Genomic DNA, 17,654 nt, shown 5'->3' with positions numbered 1-17,654 from the left:
GAACTCACTTTACTCGGGCATAAGAGGAAAGCTTGTGCTACCAGTGCTGGCACATGAGCAGATCAAATACACCGCTGGAATGCCGCTGGAATGCCGCTGGAACGCCGCTGGAACGCCGCTGGAATGCCGCTGGAACGCCGCTGGAATGCCGCTGGAATGCCGATTAAGCTGTTTACATGTCCTAACAATTTGAAAGAATGCTAAAAAAACTAGGTGTTGTAATCGGTGTATGCCTCCTTCGATTTATACCTTACGCCGATTAAGTTAAGCAGAGGAAGGTGTTTTCATTACTTTTTCCATACTCGGCCTACTGTCATAATCAGTTTAATATCGAATTATTAGTGTGCAAGTTAAAGTACTCAGTCTGGACTCTGTTTCAGCAGGTTCGGATGTGGATACATAGAAATATCATCACTAAAACGGATATTCCCACTGAAGTCAACATTTTGTGATGGGTGGACCGGCGGCCATATTGAGTGTACCAGTCAAAATGCCGTGTGATCATCATCAGCAACAATATATAGTATGATTTCACAGCGCCTCAGCTATTCCTATTTTCTGAGGCAACTGAATAACAGAAAGATTAGGTGGTTCTGTGAAGATAAACATACAATATTGTAAAATGATAACAAAGACTTAGTGCTTGTTGGGTAAATCCCACTTGTCGTGGAAGTTCACACGATGGACTGCTGAAATGCTGAAGAAAGATCAATGGGTAGAAGAAGTCTGATGATCACTCATCACATGACGACACACTTCTCCTCAGCCACCTGTTGTATCTCTGTCATGGTGGTCTGGGCTTTGGTCTTCAGCTGGTCCATGTCCATGTTCTGCAGTTGATGTAGCTGCCCTAGGAGTGAGTCGTTCACCTCCTCTTCCTCCTCATCCTCGTCCACCATCTTGGCTAGGTCCTCAGGGAGGTCCAGGTCATCTCCCGCCATCTTAACCATGGCTTCGTCCTGGCCACTCTGAGAAACAGACACATAGTCGAAAATGTATATACTTAAAAAATCTATAAAACGCAACATGTAAAGTGTTGGTCCCGTGTTTCATGAGCTAAAATAAAAGATCCCAGAAATGTTCCATATACACAAAAAGCTGATTTCTCTCCAATTTTGTGCACAAATTTGTTTACATCCCTGTTAGCGAGCATTTCTCCTTTGCCAAGATAATCCATCTACCTGACAGGTGTGGCATATCAAGAAGCTGATAAAACAGCATGATCATTACACAGGTGCACCTTGCGCTGGGGACAATAAAAGGCCACTTTAAAATGTGCAGTTTTAACACACAACACAATGCCACAGATTTCTCAAGTTTTGAGGGAGCATGCAATTGGCATGCTGACTGCAGGAATGCCCACCAGAGATGTTGCCAGATATTTAATGTTAATTTCTATACCATAAGCCACCTCCAAAGTCATTTTAGAGAATTTGGCAGTGCGTCCAACCGGCCTCACAACCACAGACCACGTGTAACCACGCCAGCCCAGGACCTCCACATCCAGCTTCTTCACCTGAGGGATTGTCTGAGACCAGCCACCCGGACAGCTGATGAAACTGAGGAGTATATATGTCTGTAATAAAGCCATTTTGTGGGGGAAAACTCATTCTGATTGGCTGGGTCTGGCTCCCAAGTGGGTGGACCTATGCCCTCTCAGGCCACAAATGGCTGAGCCCCTGCCCAGTCATGTGAAATCCATAGATTAGAGCCTAATTTATTTATTTCAAGTGACTGATTTACTTATATGATCTGTAACTCAGTAAAATCGTTGAAATTGTTGCATGTTGTATTTATATTTTTGTTCAGTATATACACTACCAGTCAAAAGTTTGGACACACCTACTCATTCAAGGGTTTTTCTTTATTTTTTTACATTTTTACATTGTAGAATAATAGTGAAACTATGAAATAACACATATGGAATCATGTAGTAACCAAAAAAGTGTTCAACAAATCAAAATATATATATTTTTTGAGATTCTTCAAAGTGCATTTATATTTACATTTAAGTCATTTAGCAGACGCTCTTATCCAGAGCGACTTACAAATTGGTGGGGGGTAGAAGGATTACTGTTATACTATTCCAGGTATTCCTTAAAGAGGTAGGGTTTCAAGTGTCTCCGGAAGGTGGTCAGTGACTCCGCTGTCCTGGCGTCGTGGGGGAGCTTGTTCCACCATTGGGGTGCCAGAGCAGCGAATAGCTTTGACTGGGCTGAGCGGGAACTGTGCTTCCATAGAGGTAGGGGGGCTAGCAGGCCAGAGGTGGATGAACATAGTGCCCTCGTTTGGGTGTAGGGTCTGATCAGAGCCTGAAGGTAAGGAGGTGCCGTTCCCCTCACAGCTCCATAGGCAAGCACCATGGTTTTGTAGTAGATGCGATCTTCAACTGGAAGCCAGTGGAGTGTGCAGAGGAGCGGGGTGACATGAGAGAACTTGGGAAGGTTGAACACCAGACGGGCTGCAGCGTTCTGGATAAGTTGTAGGGGTTTAATGGCACAGGCAGGGAGCCCAGCCAACAGCGAGTTGCAGTAATCCAGACGGGAGATGACAAGTGCCTGGATTAGAACCTGTGCCGCTTTCTGTGTAAGGTAGGGTCGTACTCTGCAAATGTTGTAGAGCATGAACATGCAGGATCGGGTCACCGCTTTGATGTTAGCGGAGACCGACAGGTTGTTGTCCAGGGTCACACCAAGGTTCTTTGCACTCTGGGAGGAGGACACAATGGAGTTGTCAAACGTGATGTCGAGATCATGGAGCGGGCAGTCCTTCCCCAGGAGGAAGAGCAGCTCTGTCTTGCCGAGGTTCAGCTTGAGGTGGTGATCCGACATCCACACTGATATGTCTGCCAGACATGCAGAGATGTGATTCGCCACCTTGTTGTGCTGTGCTCACTTGAACAGGAAAGGGTTGCGGCGTTCCATCGTGGGCAAATTTTGTCATCAAACTTTGTAATCAAAGTCTGGCATTCCTTTGCCTTGATGACAGCCACCCTTTGCCTTGATGACAGCTTTGCACACTCTTGGCATTCTCTCAACCTGCTTCATGAGGTAGTCACCTGGAATGCATTTCAATTAACAGGTGTGCCTTGATAAAAGTTAATTTGTGGAATTTCTTTCCTTCTTAATGCATTTGAGCCAATCAGTTGTGTTGTGACAAGGTAGGGGTGGTATACAGAAGATAGCCCTATTTGGTAAAAGACCAAGTCAATATTATGGCAAGAACAGCTCAAATAAGGAAAGAGAAACGACAGTCCATCATTACTTTAAGACATGAAGGTCAGTCAATCCAGAACATTTCAAGAACTTTCAAAGTTTCTTCAAGTGCAGTTGCAAAAACCATCAAGCGCTATGATGAAACTGGCTCTCCTGAGGACCACCACAGGAATGGAAGACCCAGAGTTACCTCTGCTGCAGAGGATAAGTTCATTTGAGTTAACTGCACCTCAGATTGCAGGCCAAATAAATGCTTCACACAGTTCAAGTAACAGACACATCTCAACATCAACTGTTCAGTGGAGACTGTGTGAATCAGGCCTTCATGGTCGAGTTGCTGCTAACAAACCACTACTAAAGGACACCAATAATAAGAAGAGACTTGCTTGGGCCAAGAAACACGAGCAATGGACATTAGACCGGTGGAAATGTGTCCTTTGGTCTGATGAGACCAAATTTGAGATTTTTGGTTCCAACCGCTGTGTCTTTGTGAGACGCAGAGTAGGTGAACGGATGATCTCCGCATGTGTGGTTCCCACTGTGAAGCATGGAGGAGGAGGTGTGATGGTGTGGGGGTGCTTTGCTGGTGACACTGTCTGTGATTTATTTAGAATTCAAGGCACACTTAACCAGCATGGCTACCACAGCATTCTGCAGGATACGCCATTACATCTGGCTCTTAGTGGGACTATAATTTGTTTTTCAACAGGACAATGACCCAAAACACACTTCCAGGCTGTGTAAGGGCTATTTGACCAAGAAGGATGATGGAGTGCTGCATCAGATGACCTTGCCTCCACAATCACCCGACCTCAACCCAATTGAGATGGTTTGGGATGAGTTGGACCGCAGACTGTTGGAAAAGCATTCCAGGTGAAGCTGGTTGAGAGAATGCCAAGAGTGTGCAAAGCTGTCATCAAGGCAAAGGGTGGCTACTTTGAAGAATCTCAAATATAAAATATATTTTGATTTGTTTAACACATTTTTGGTTACTGCATGATTCCATATGTGTTATTTCATAGTTTTGATGTCTTCACTATTATTCTACAATGTAGAAAATAGTAAAAATTAAGAAAAACCCTTGAATGAGTAGGTGTGTCCAAACTTTTGACTGGTACTGTATGTGTCCAGGACTGATTGGGCTCTGACAGTCATGTTTCCATTGTCTACAGGGGATCAACGTGTTCATTGGGGGCTACGGGCTAACTCATGTGTTTTAAGTTCCACGTATCTGAAGTTAGTAGTCAGGCCTACACAGCTCAATTACTTTCTAAATTAAAACAGTTACTAGTTACACAATTGTAATCAGTGAGGTATTTTTGGGATTATCCAACCTCAGTAACGTAATCTGATTACTTTCAGTTACTGTTGGATTATTCTCCCTTTAAGAGGCATTAGAAGAAGACAAAAAGGATCCATCAAACGCATTTGGTGTGTCATCATAGTGGTTTCTGACTTGTGGTCAGACTCGCTCAGGTGGGACAAACTTAAACTTGCACCTTTTTTCAATGCTGAGTTGAATGTCATTGAGAAAACAGAAATTTAAATTTAAAAGTAATCCAATAAATATCAAATCAAAAGTATCTCTAATCTGATTACAATATTTTTGCTGCTAACATAACTGATTACACATATTTTTTTTGGTAATCCGATTACATGTAACATGTAATCAGTTAGTTCCCAATCCTGGGCCTACATTAAGACAGCTCTTACCTCAGGTAGGCGGTACTTGTCCCTCAGGCAGGACCTCAGGTTGGCCCTCTCCGCCTTCTTTGTGGCAAACTCCTTGTCCCGCTCAACCCTGCAAGGGAAAGAAAGTCACTTCGATTTAACTCCCTCAATGTGTTAATTCTATAGATATGGAAGCAAATTCACACCAAGTAATACATATAAAAACCAAAGGGCTTGGAATTTGTACTGACAACCTGACCTAACCAGGAGAAACCTTGGGCCCTAGATATACCATATACAGTGGGGAAAAAAAGTATTTAGTCAGTCACCAATTGTGCAAGTTCTCCCACTTAAAAAGATGAGAGAGGCCTGTAATTTTCTTCATAGGTACACGTCAACTATGACAGACAAAATGAGGAAAAAAAATCCAGAAAATCACATTGTAGGATTTTTAATGAATTTATTTGCAGATTATGGTGGAAAATAAGTATTTGGTCAATAATAAAAGTTTCTCAATACTTTGTTATATACCCTTTGTTGGCAATGACACAGGTCAAATGTTTTCTGTAAGTCTTCACAAGGTTTTCACACACTGTTGCTGGTATTTTGGCCCATTCCTCCATGCAGATCTCCTCTAGAGCAGTGATGTTTTAGGGCTGTCGCTGGGCAACACGGACTTTCAACTCCCTCCAAAGATTTTCTATGGGGTTGAGATCTGGAGACTGGCTAGGCCACTCCAGGACCTTGAAATGCTTCTTACGAAGCCACTCCTTCGTTGCCCGGGCGGTGTGTTTGGGATCATTGTCATGCTGAAAGACCCAGCCACGTTTCATCTTCAATTCCCTTGCTGATGGAAGGAGGTTTTCACTCAAAATCTCACGATACATGGCCCCATTCATTCTTTCCTTTACACGGACCAGTTGTCCTGGTCCATTTGCAGAAAAACAGCCCCAAAGCATGATGTTTCCACCCCCATGCTTCACAGTAGGTATGGTGTTCTTTGGATGCAACTCAGCATTCTTTGTCCTCCAAACACGACGAGTTGAGTTTTTACCAAAAAGTTATATTTTGGTTTCATCTGACCATATGACATTCTCCCAATCCTCTTCTGGATCATCCAAATGCACTCTAGCAAACTTCAGACTGGCCTGGACATGTACTGGCTTAAGCAGGGGGACACGTCTTGCACTGCAGTATTTGAGTCCCTGGCGGCGTAGTGTGTTACTGATGGTAGGCTTTGTAACTTTGGTCCCAGCTCTCTGCATGTCATTCACTAGGTCCCCCCGTGTGGTTCTGGGATTTTTGCTCACCGTTCTTGTGATTATTTTGACCCCACGGGGTGAGATCTTGCGTGGAGCCCCAGATCGAGGGAGATTATCAGTGGTCTTGTATGTCTTCCATTTCCTAATAATTGCTCCCACAGTTGATTTCTTCAAACCAAGCTGCTTACCTATTGCAGATTCAGTCTTCCCAGCCTGGTGCAGGTCTACAATTTTGTTTCTGGTGTCCTTTGACAGCTCTTTGGTCTTGGCCATAGTGGAGTTTGGAGTGTGACTGTTTGAGGTTGTGGACAGGTGTCTTTTATACTGATAACAAGTTCAAACAGGTGCCATTAATACAGGTAACGAGTGGAGGACAGAGGAGCCTCTTAAAGAAGAAGTTACAGGTCTGTGAGAGCCAGAAATCTTGCTTGTTTGTAGGTGACCAAATACTTATTTTTCACCATAATTTGCAAATAAATTCATTAAAAATCCTACAATGTGATTTTCTGGAAAAAAAATCTCAATTTGTCTGTCATAGTTGACGTGTACCTATGATGAAAATGACAGGCCTCTCTCATCTTTTTAAGTGGGAGAACTTGCACAATTGGTGGCTGACTAAATACTTTTTTCCCCCACTGTATAGGATATGGTCAGGGAGGTGGAGATAGAGATGGTTGTAGCTGGAAATAGGGTTGAGAACAATAGGTTCATAGAAATCCAATGGCAGCCAGGGAGGAAGGGATTCTAATAACAGGAAGAACATGACTAAGCAAGGTTACAGTATTTGCCTCATTATATTACGGTACACTATTTGATTATTTAGCATCTCTTGGTGATGTTTTTCTTCATATAAGGACAAGTGAGTTGTCCCTCATGTCTTTGATTAGAGGGAGATTAAGGTCAGACTGTATACAGGTCCTTGGGTTTCCTTTAGGGGAAAGGTAGATAGACTTATAAGCACTATTATAACCGTGTTGTTAAGTATGGAAGTACTGAGACTACTGAGACTATTTAACTCAACATATTTTCTACTCTTTAGTGTGTGTACTATATTTATACTTGGGATATCACTTTTCAACAGGAAAAGTTCAAAAATCACTGGAGGACGTCTTTAACGAGCGACTTCACCTAAAAAGCAACTTCTAATTTTGAAAACGGCCTATGTGGCATCGATATGAGTCAGAAACATTTATTCTAGTGTCAAAATTGACTACAAAATGTAAATAGAATAATTTTGGTCATAAAGTCAGTCTCGTCCAAAACGGAGATTTGCAAGATGATAGGAAAAAATTGCATGTCACTTAATGAAGGGTACCGTAACAGTTTTACTTGGGTTGGGTTTATTTCAATCCTGCCCACATGCCCACAGCTGGCAGCACCCAAGTAATCATCAATTCAGAGCACAGCTGCATGGACCCGATTGTAATGCCCATGGTCAATTTGGTTTGACAGGGTCCCAAGCTTGGCGATGAGCTTGGAGGGCACTATGGTGTTAAACGCTGAGCTGTAGTCAATGAACAGCCTTCTAAAATAGGTAGTCCTCTTGTCCAGGTGGAAGAGAGCAGTGTGGAGTGCAATAGAGATTGCGTCATCTGTGGATCTGTTGGGGCGGTATGAGAATTGGAGTGGGTCCAGGGTGTCTGGGATGATGGGATGATGGTGTTGATGTGAGCCATGACCAGCCTTTCAAAGCATTTCATGGTTACAGATGTGAGTGTTACGGGGCGATAGTCATATAGGCAGGTTACCTTTGAGTTCCTAGGAACAGGAAAAATGGTGGTCTACTTGAAACATGTTGGATTACAGAATGGGACAAGGAGATTTTTAAAATGTCCTTGAAGACACTTGCCAGTTGGTCTGCACATGCTCTGAGATCACGCCCTGGTATTCCTTCTGGTCCAGTGCCTTGCAAGTGGTAACCTGTTTAAAAGTCTTACATCGGCCACGGAGAGCAAGATCACACGGTCGTCTGGGACAGCAATGGCTCTCATGCCTGGCTCAGTGTTGTTTCCTTCCAAGCGAGCGTATAAGGCATTCAGCTTGTCTGGGAGGTTTGCGTCACTTGGCAACTCACAGCTGGGTTTCCCTTTGTAATCCGTAATAGTCTGCAAACCCTGCCACATCCGACGAGCATCAGAGCCGGTGTAGTAGGATTCTATCTTAGTCCTATATTGACCTTTTCAATATTTGATGGCTCGTTGGAGGTCGTAGCGGACTTTCTTATAAGCGTCCGGATAAGTGTTCCACTCCTTGAAAGTTGTAGCTCTAACCTTTAGCACAGTGCGGATGCAGCCTGTAATTTGGTTAGGGTACGTACGTACGGTCACTGCAGGAACAACGTCATCGATGCACTTATTGACGAAACCTGTGACTGATGTGGTAAACTCCTCAATGTTATCGGATGAATCGCTGAACATATTCCAGTCTGTGCTAGCGAAGCAGTCTTGTAGCCTAGCATCTGCTTTACCAGACCACTTCCGTACTGAGCGTGCCACTGGTACTTCCTGTTTGAGTTTTTTCTTGTAAACAGGAAGCAGGAGGATGGAGTCATGGTCTGATTTGCCGAAACAGGAAATGCAACAGGAAATGTTAATTATTATGTGGATTAGGCCCCGTGTAAATCAGTTGGTAGAGCATGGCGTTTGCAACGCCAAGGTTGTGGGTTCGATTCCCATGGGGGGCCAGTATGAAAAATGTATGCACTCACTAACTGTAAGTCGATCTGGATAAGAGCGTCTGCTAAATGACAAAAATATATATATATATACATAATTAATGGACATTTTTGTGGAAAAGGGAAAATCAAGTCTAAAATGTCTAAGTGGAAATTACAAACTTCAGAAGCCTTTCTAAACCTGAAATACACTACAGGTTTTACATTTCCTGCATTGCAGGAAGGTTCTCCCGCAACAGGGTGATCAAATTAAGATCCTACATCTGTATGTGTTTCTGTGGGTAGAGTAAAAGTGGTTCAGACTGTTAACGCCACTTGTGGCACAGGAGACGTGTTGGTAAAAGTGCAGTAAAATGCATTTCAGTCTCCCCACGTTAAAGTCTCCACCAACTAGAAACGTGGCTCTGGGTGAGAATTTCCTTGTTTGTTTATGGCCCTGTACAGCTCGTTGAGTGCCTGCTTAGTGCCATTCTCGTCTCGGATGTAGACAGCAGTGATGATTACAGATGAAAACTCTCTTGGAAGATAAAAAGGTCTGCAATTTACCATGTATTCTAGTTCAGGTAAGCAAAAGCTTAAGACTTCCTTTACACTTGAAGCAGTGTACCAGTTGTTGTTTACAAAAAGGCACACCCCTCCCCCTTTGGTTTTGCCAGAGTCCACTGTCCGGTCACGACGAAGCATGGAGAAATCCTTGAGTATTATCTCCATATCACTCGTCAGCCAAGTTTCTGAAAAGCAAACAATATTACAGCTTTTTATGTCCCGTTGGTAGGAAACTCTCAAACGGAGCTCATCCATCTTTTTCTCAAGTGACTGTACATTTGCCAATGAAATGGAGGGGAGTGCCGGACGGTTTTCTCTGCGTCTGAGTCTAACAAGGACTCCACCCCTCCTCCTGTGTCTTCGCTTGCGACGCTTGGGTAGCCCGAACAATGGAGTAGGGTCTGGTGTCAACAAGGGAAGTAGGAGCCGAAATCAAGGTTGAAGTCAAGGTTAGTAGTAGTTCAAAAGTACTTGGCGGTCAGAAGTGATAATGGTGTGAGCTTTCTGTACAAAACAATTAAGGATAAAAAGTCACAAAATAGCTAAGTCGGGTTGGAGCATGTGTGGTTACCAGTTGCTGACTCTCTGGAGCAATAGCAAAGGAGAAGAAGAAGAAGAAGAAGAAGAAGAAGAAGAAGAAGAAGAAGAAGAAAAAGAAGAAGAAGAAGAAGAAGAAGAAGAAGAAGAAGAAGAAGAAGGGTTGTCTGGAGCACAGTGCTGGTCAGTTATTACACCAGTTGTTGGAGGGACTAGCATCGCCATGTTGTAGTAGTGACCCACCTGTCCGAAGACAGTGACCCAGACCCAGACCCTAATCCCCCTGACCCCTGCCTGGCCAGGCTTACATGAGCCTAGTGAGCCACAGCCTCCAGTCATTACAGTAAGCCATGCTGCCTGGAACCTACAGCCTACAGTTTTTATACCTGCCTTTCACTGACATCACCTGAGCCTCATGTGGATATGTGGATATATGTGTTCATGAACATGTAACAGTATGTGCCCGTCGTTCTGCTCTACCCTCCCCTCTGTGAGAGACAGACACTCGTGGCTTGACAGGCAGCTAGTGTTGAAATGAGGCTAATCACTAAACCACTCAACCAGTGTTTATATGATACACAGCAGGCCACATTAAACCTCTACTGTGTGTAGCCTACCATGCAGGTGTCAGACACATACTGAGGTACTGTGTTAGTGATCAGACATACTGAGGTACTGTGTTAGTTATCAGACATACTGTGGTACTGTGTTAGTTATCAGACATACTGAGGTACTGTGTTAGTTATCAGAAACATACTGAGGTACTGTGTTAGTTATCAGACTGAGGTACTGTGTTAGTTATCAGAAACATACTGAGGTACTGTGTTAGTTATCAGACATACTGAGGTACTGTGTTAGTTATCAGACTGAGGTACTGTGTTAGTTATCAGAAACATACTGAGGTATTGTGTTAGTTATCAGAAACATACTGAGGTACTGTGTTAGTTATCAGAAACATACTGAGGTACTGTGTTAGTTATCAGAAACATACTGAGGTACTGTGTTAGTTATCAGAAACATACTGAGGTACTGTGTTAGTTATCAGAAACATACTGAGGTACTGTGTTAGTTATCAGAAACATACTGAGGTACTGTGTTAGTTATCAGACAGACTGAGGTACTGTGTTAGTTATCAGAAACATACTGAGGTACTGTGTTAGTTATCAGACTGAGGTACTGTGTTAGTTATCAGAAACATACTGAGGTACTGTGTTAGTTATCAGACATACTGAGGTACTGTGTTAGTTATCAGACATACTGAGGTACTGTGTTAGTTATCAGACATACTGAGGTACTGTGTTAGTTATCAGAAACATACTGAGGTACTGTGTTAGTTATCAGACACATACTGAGGTACTGTGTTAGTTATCAGACATACTGAGGTACTGTGTTAGTTATCAGACATACTGAGGTACTGTGTTAGTTATCAGATATACTGAGGTACTGTGTTAGTTATCAGACATACTGTGGTACTGTGTTAGTTATCAGACTGAGGTACTGTGTTAGTTATCAGACACATACTGAGGTACTGTGTTAGTTATCAGACATACTGAGGTACTGTGTTAGTTATCAGACATACTGAGGTACTGTGTTAGTTATCAGATATACTGAGGTACTGTGTTAGTTATCAGACATACTGAGGTACTGTGTTAGTTATCAGACATACTGAGGTACTGTGTTAGTTATCAGAAACATACTGAGGTACTGTGTTAGTTATCAGACATACTGAGGTACTGTGTTAGTTATCAGACATACTGAGGTACTGTGTTAGTTATCAGAAACATACTGAGGTACTGTGTTAGTTATCAGACATACTGAGGTACTGTGTTAGTTATCAGATATACTGAGGTACTGTGTTAGTTATCAGACATACTGAGGTACTGTGTTAGTTATCAGACATACTGGGGTACTGTGTTAGTTATCAGACATACTGAGGTACTGTGTTAGTTATCAGAAACATACTGAGGTACTGTGTTAGTTATCAGACATACTGAGGTACTGTGTTAGTTATCAGACATACTGAGGTACTGTGTTAGTTATCAGACATACTGAGGTACTGTGTTAGTTATCAGACATACTGAGGTACTGTGTTAGTTATCAGAAACATACTGAGGTACTGTGTTAGTTATCAGAAACATACTGAGGTACTGTGTTAGTTATCAGACATACTGAGGTACTGTGTTAGTTATCAGACATACTGAGGTACTGTGTTAGTTATCAGACATACTGAGGTACCTTGTTAGTTATCAGACATACTGAGGTACTGTGTTAGTTATCAGACATACTGAAGTACTGTGTTAGTTATCAGACATACTGAGGTACTGTGTTAGTTATCAGAAACATACTGAGGTACTGTGTTAGTTATCAGACATACTGAGGTACTGTGTTAGTTATCAGAAACATACTGAGGTACTGTGTTAGTTATATGAAACATACTGTGGTACTGTGTTAGTTATCAGACATACTGAGGTACTGTGTTAGTTATCAGACATACTGAAGTACTGTGTTAGTTATCAGACATACTAAGGTACTGTGTTAGTTATCAGACAAACTGAGGTACTGTGTTATTTATCAGAAACATACTGAGGTACTGTGTTAGTTATCAGACAAACTGAGGTACTGTGTTATTTATCAGAAACATACTGAGGTACTGTGTTAGTTATCAGACATACTGAGGTACTGTGTTAGTTATCAGACATACTGAGGTACTGTGTTAGTTATCAGACATACTGAGGTACTGTGTTAGTTATCAGACATACTGAGGTACTGTGTTAGTTATCAGACATACTGAGGTACTGTGTTAGTTATCAGACATACTGAGGTACTGTGTTAGTTATCAGACATACTGAGGTACTGTGTTAGTTATCAGACATACTGAGGTACTGTGTTAGTTATCAGACATACTGAGGTACTGTGTTAGTTATCAGAAACATACTGAGGTACTGTGTTAGTTATCAGAAACATACTGAGGTACTGTGTTAGTTATCAGACATACTGAGGTACTGTGTTAGTTATCAGACATACTGAGGTACTGTGTTAGTTATCAGAAACATACTGAGGTACTGTGTTAGTTATCAGACATACTGATGTACTGTGTTAGTTATCAGACATACTGGGGTACTGTGTTAGTTATCAGAAACATACTGAGGTACTGTGTTAGTTATCAGATATACTGAGGTACTGTGTTAGTTATATGAAACATACTGTGGTACTGTGTTAGTTATCAGACATACTGAGGTACTGTGTTAGTTATCAGACATACTGAGGTACTGTGTTAGTTATCAGAAACATACTGAGGTACTGTGTTAGTTATCAGACATACTGAGGTACTGTGTTAGTTATCAGAAACATACTGAGGTACTGTGTTAGTTATCAGACATACTGAGGTACTGTGTTAGTTATCAGACATACTGATGTACTGTGTTAGTTATCAGACATACTGAGGTACTGTGTTAGTTATCAGACAAACTGAGGTACTGTGTTAGTTATCAGACATACTGAGGTACTGTGTTAGTTATCAGACATACTGAGGTACTGTGTTAGTTATCAGAAACATACTGAGGTACTGTGTTAGTTATCAGAAACATACTGAGGTACTGTGTTAGTTATCAGACATACTGAGGTACCTTGTTAGTTATCAGACATACTGAGGTACTGTGTTAGTTATCAGAAACAAACTGAGGTACTGTGTTAGTTATCAGATATACTGTGGTACTGTGTTAGTTATCAGACATACTGAGGTACTGTGTTAGTTATCAGACATACTGAGGTACTGTGTTAGTTATCAGACATACTGAGGTACTGTGTTAGTTATCAGACATACTGAGGTACTGTGTTAGTTATCAGACATACTGAGGTACTGTGTTAGTTATCAGAAACATACTGAGGTACTGTGTTAGTTATCAGAAACATACTGAGGTACTGTGTTAGTTATCAGACATACTGAGGTACTGTGTTAGTTATCAGACATACTGAGGTACTGTGTTAGTTATCAGACATACTGAAGTACCTTGTTAGTTATCAGACATACTGAGGTACTGTGTTAGTTATCAGACATACTGAGGTACTGTGTTAGTTATCAGACATACTGAGGTACTGTGTTAGTTATCAGACATACTGAGGTACTGTGTTAGTTATCAGAAACATACTGAGGTACTGTGTTAGTTATCAGAAACATACTGAGGTACTGTGTTAGTTATCAGACATACTGAGGTACTGTGTTAGTTATCAGACATACTGAGGTACTGTGTTAGTTATCAGACATACTGAAGTACCTTGTTAGTTATCAGACATACTGAGGTACTGTGTTAGTTATCAGACATACTGAGGTACTGTGTTAGTTATCAGACATACTGAGGTACTGTGTTAGTTATCAGACATACTGAGGTACTGTGTTAGTTATCAGACACATACTGAGGTACTGTGTTAGTTATCAGACATACTGAGGTACTGTGTTAGTTATCAGAAACATACTGAGGTACTGTGTTAGTTATCAGACTGAGGTACTGTGTTAGTTATCAGACATACTGAAGTACTGTGTTAGTTATCAGACATACTGAGGTACTGTGTTAGTTATCAGACATACTGAGGTACTGTGTTAGTTATCAGACATACTGAGGTACTGTGTTAGTTATAAGACATACTGAGGTACTGTGTTAGTTATCAGATATACTGAGGTACTGTGTTAGTTATCAGAAACATACTGAGGTACTGTGTTAGTTATCAGACATACTGAGGTACTGTGTTAGTTATCAGACATACTGAGGTACTGTGTTAGTTATCAGATATACTGAGGTACTGTGTTAGTTATCAGAAACATACTGAGGTACTGTGTTAGTTATCAGACATACTGAGGTACTGTGTTAGTTATCAGATATACTGAGGTACTGTGTTAGTTATCAGATATACTGAGGTACTGTGTTAGTTATCAGACTGAGGTACTGTGTTAGTTATCAGATATACTGAGGTACTGTGTTAGTTATCAGATATACTGAGGTACTGTGTTAGTTATCAGACATACTGAGGTACTGTGTTAGTTATCAGACATACTGAGGTACTGTGTTAGTTATCAGACATACTGAGGTACTGTGTTAGTTATCAGACATACTGAGGTACTGTGTTAGTTATCAGACATACTGAGGTACTGTGTTAGTTATCAGACTGAGGTACTGTGTTAGTTATCAGACATACTGAGGTACTGTGTTAGTTATCAGACATACTGAGGTACTGTGTTAGTTATCAGACATACTGAGGTACTGTGTTAGTTATCAGACATACTGAAGTACTGTGTTAGTTATCAGACTGAGGTACTGTGTTAGTTATCAGACATACTGAAGTACTGTGTTAGTTATCAGACTGAGGTACTGTGTTAGTTATCAGACATACTGAAGTACTGTGTTAGTTATCAGACATACTGAAGTACTGTGTTAGTTATCAGAAACATACTGTAATGCCACTACCTCTGCTGCTCTAAGACAGACCACTGGAAAATGGTTGTGACTTCAACATTGACACACTCTACGCTCATGTTATGAAGCTAGATAGGTCTCTGAGAGTTGTTGTAGATGTTACTGTCTGTAGCATCAACATGTTTTGCTGGTAAATTATGCATGAGAGCATTTAGGCCAGCTAGCACCTTTTGCATTATTCAATAAGGACAGCTAGCACCTTTTGCATTATTCAATTAGGGCAGCTAGCACCTTTTGCATTATTCAATAAGGCCAGCTAGCACCTTTTGCATTATTCAATACGGCCAGCTAGCACCTTTTGCATTATTCAATTAGGCCAGCTAGCACCTTTTGCATTATTCAATAAGGCCAGGTAGCACCTTTTTTCATTATTCAATAAGGCTAGGTAGCATCTTTTGCATTATTAATTTGGGCCAGCTAGCACCTTTTGCATTATTAATTTGGGCCAGCTGGCACCTTTTGCATTATTAATTTGGGCCAGCTAGCACCTTTTGCATTATTAATTTGGGCCAGCTGGCCCCTTTTGCATTATTAATTTGGGCCAGCTGGCCCCTTTTGCATTATTAATTTGGGCCAGCTGGCCCCTTTTGCATTATTAATTTGGGCCAGCATTAAAGTTCTAACATGTTACTGGAAGTAGCGAGTTCATGTTCATGTCACGTTAGCATGAAACAAAGCTTCTGTTTTCATTATATTATATCAGAGTTCCTCAGCTTCTCTCTTCCTGTCCACAGGGTTCGGTAGGTTACTTCCTAAATGTAATCCATTACAGTTACTAGTTACCAGTGGTGGAAAAAGTACACTATTGACATACTTGAGTAAAAGTAAAGATATCTTAATAGAAAATGACTTAAGTAAAAGTGAAAGTCACCCAGAAAAATACTACTTGAGTATAAGTCTAAAAGTATTTGGTTTTAAATATACTTAAGTATCAAAAGTAAATGTAATTGCTAAAATATACTTAAGTATCAAAAGTAAAAGTATAAATCATTTCAAATTCCTAATATTAAACAAACCAGATGGCACAATTTTCTTGTTTGTTAAATTTACAGATAGCCAGGGGCACTCTAACACTCAGACATAATTTACAAACAAAGCATTTGTGTTTAGTGAGTCCGCCAGATCAGAGGCAGTATGTTAATATAGCATGTAAAAACATAAGTCTTGAAACATAAATCTTTTTTGACTAGTTGCACTGACTTGCCTCATCTGCTAATCTGCTATTGTGAGGAAATTAGCCATCCCTCATACCAGCCTAATTCTGGATTTAGGTTCAGTTATAAAGACACGTTGGTACACTTTGCTCTTTGGGGTTTTTAGCTAGGGTTACAGGGTAATTCATTTATTATGAATTTGTTCAAAGCACTATGCAAATAGAACTTGATCAGTTGATCAATTGATTGATTGGTTACTCACTTCTCCTCTATAAGCTGTTTCTGGTACTCCTCGAACTCCTCTCTGGACATTCCTTTAGACTCAGGGGTCTCCTTCCCATCTCTCGCAGGGACCTCGGCCTCTCCTCCTCCTCCTCCTCCTCCCGTCATATCCTTCAACTTACTCCCCAACATGGCCTTCATCATGAACGACATCCTGGACCAGCTGATGAGCTACAGAACTGCAGAGGAGTACTACAGGGGGAAGGGGAGGGAAGCAGGGTGTTAGAAAGAGGCCCACAACTGCCTCAAATGTAGAGTGAGAGAGTAGTTGAGTTTTAACCTTTTACTGCAGTGGGCTAAATCAAGTTTTAAGAGAAAAATCCACAATGTTGACCTGCTCAGTGCAAATAGAGGTTTTGATTTGAAGAGTTTATGCAGAGCTGCGATGATGTTGTGTTCTGTAGAGTATAACTTTTCCTGGTGTCACCATAAGCTGTTGTCTGTCAAGGTGAGGGGATCTGGGTGTCAATGTATTCTGGCTGGAGTAAAACCGCTCAAGAGCTTAGCTCATTACATGTAGCCTACTGACCAGTACTGACCAGCGCTGACCAGGGGCCGGCTGAACAGACCTCACCTTGGCTGGAAGCTCCCACTGGACCACACACACAGTCAAACTACCTGGATCCCACACAGTCAGACTACCTGGATCCCACACACACAGTCAAACTACCTGGATCCCACACACACAGTCAGACTACCTGGATCCCACACACACAGTCAGACTACCTGGATCCCACACACACAGTCAGACTACCTGGATCCCACACAGTCAGACTACCTGGATCCCACACAGTCAAACTACCTGGATCCCACACAGTCAGACTACCTGGATCCCACACAGTCAG

The 17,654-nt window shown here is 41.6% G+C and overlaps 1 protein-coding gene across 1 annotated transcript; it reads right to left on the bottom strand.

The window, feature by feature from the left end:
* Positions 1-740: 740 nt before the first annotated feature.
* cplx4c (complexin 4c) lies at positions 741-16,962 on the bottom strand (the record flags this gene model as incomplete). The annotated part of the gene is made up of 3 exons (XM_084188040.1): positions 741-968; positions 4,929-5,016; positions 16,790-16,962. The coding sequence occupies 3 exons, from the start codon at positions 16,960-16,962 to the stop codon at positions 741-743; spliced, it is 489 nt and encodes a 162-aa protein (XP_084044166.1).
* Positions 16,963-17,654: the final 692 nt, after the last annotated feature.

The sequence above is a fragment of the Coregonus lavaretus genome (genome assembly GCF_964263955.1).
Source record: "Coregonus lavaretus genome assembly, chromosome: 23".
NCBI classification, from domain to species: domain Eukaryota; kingdom Metazoa; phylum Chordata; class Actinopteri; order Salmoniformes; family Salmonidae; genus Coregonus; species Coregonus lavaretus.
The sequence above is the reverse complement of the archived record's forward strand: the minus strand, read 5'-3'. Positions and strand labels throughout refer to the sequence as shown.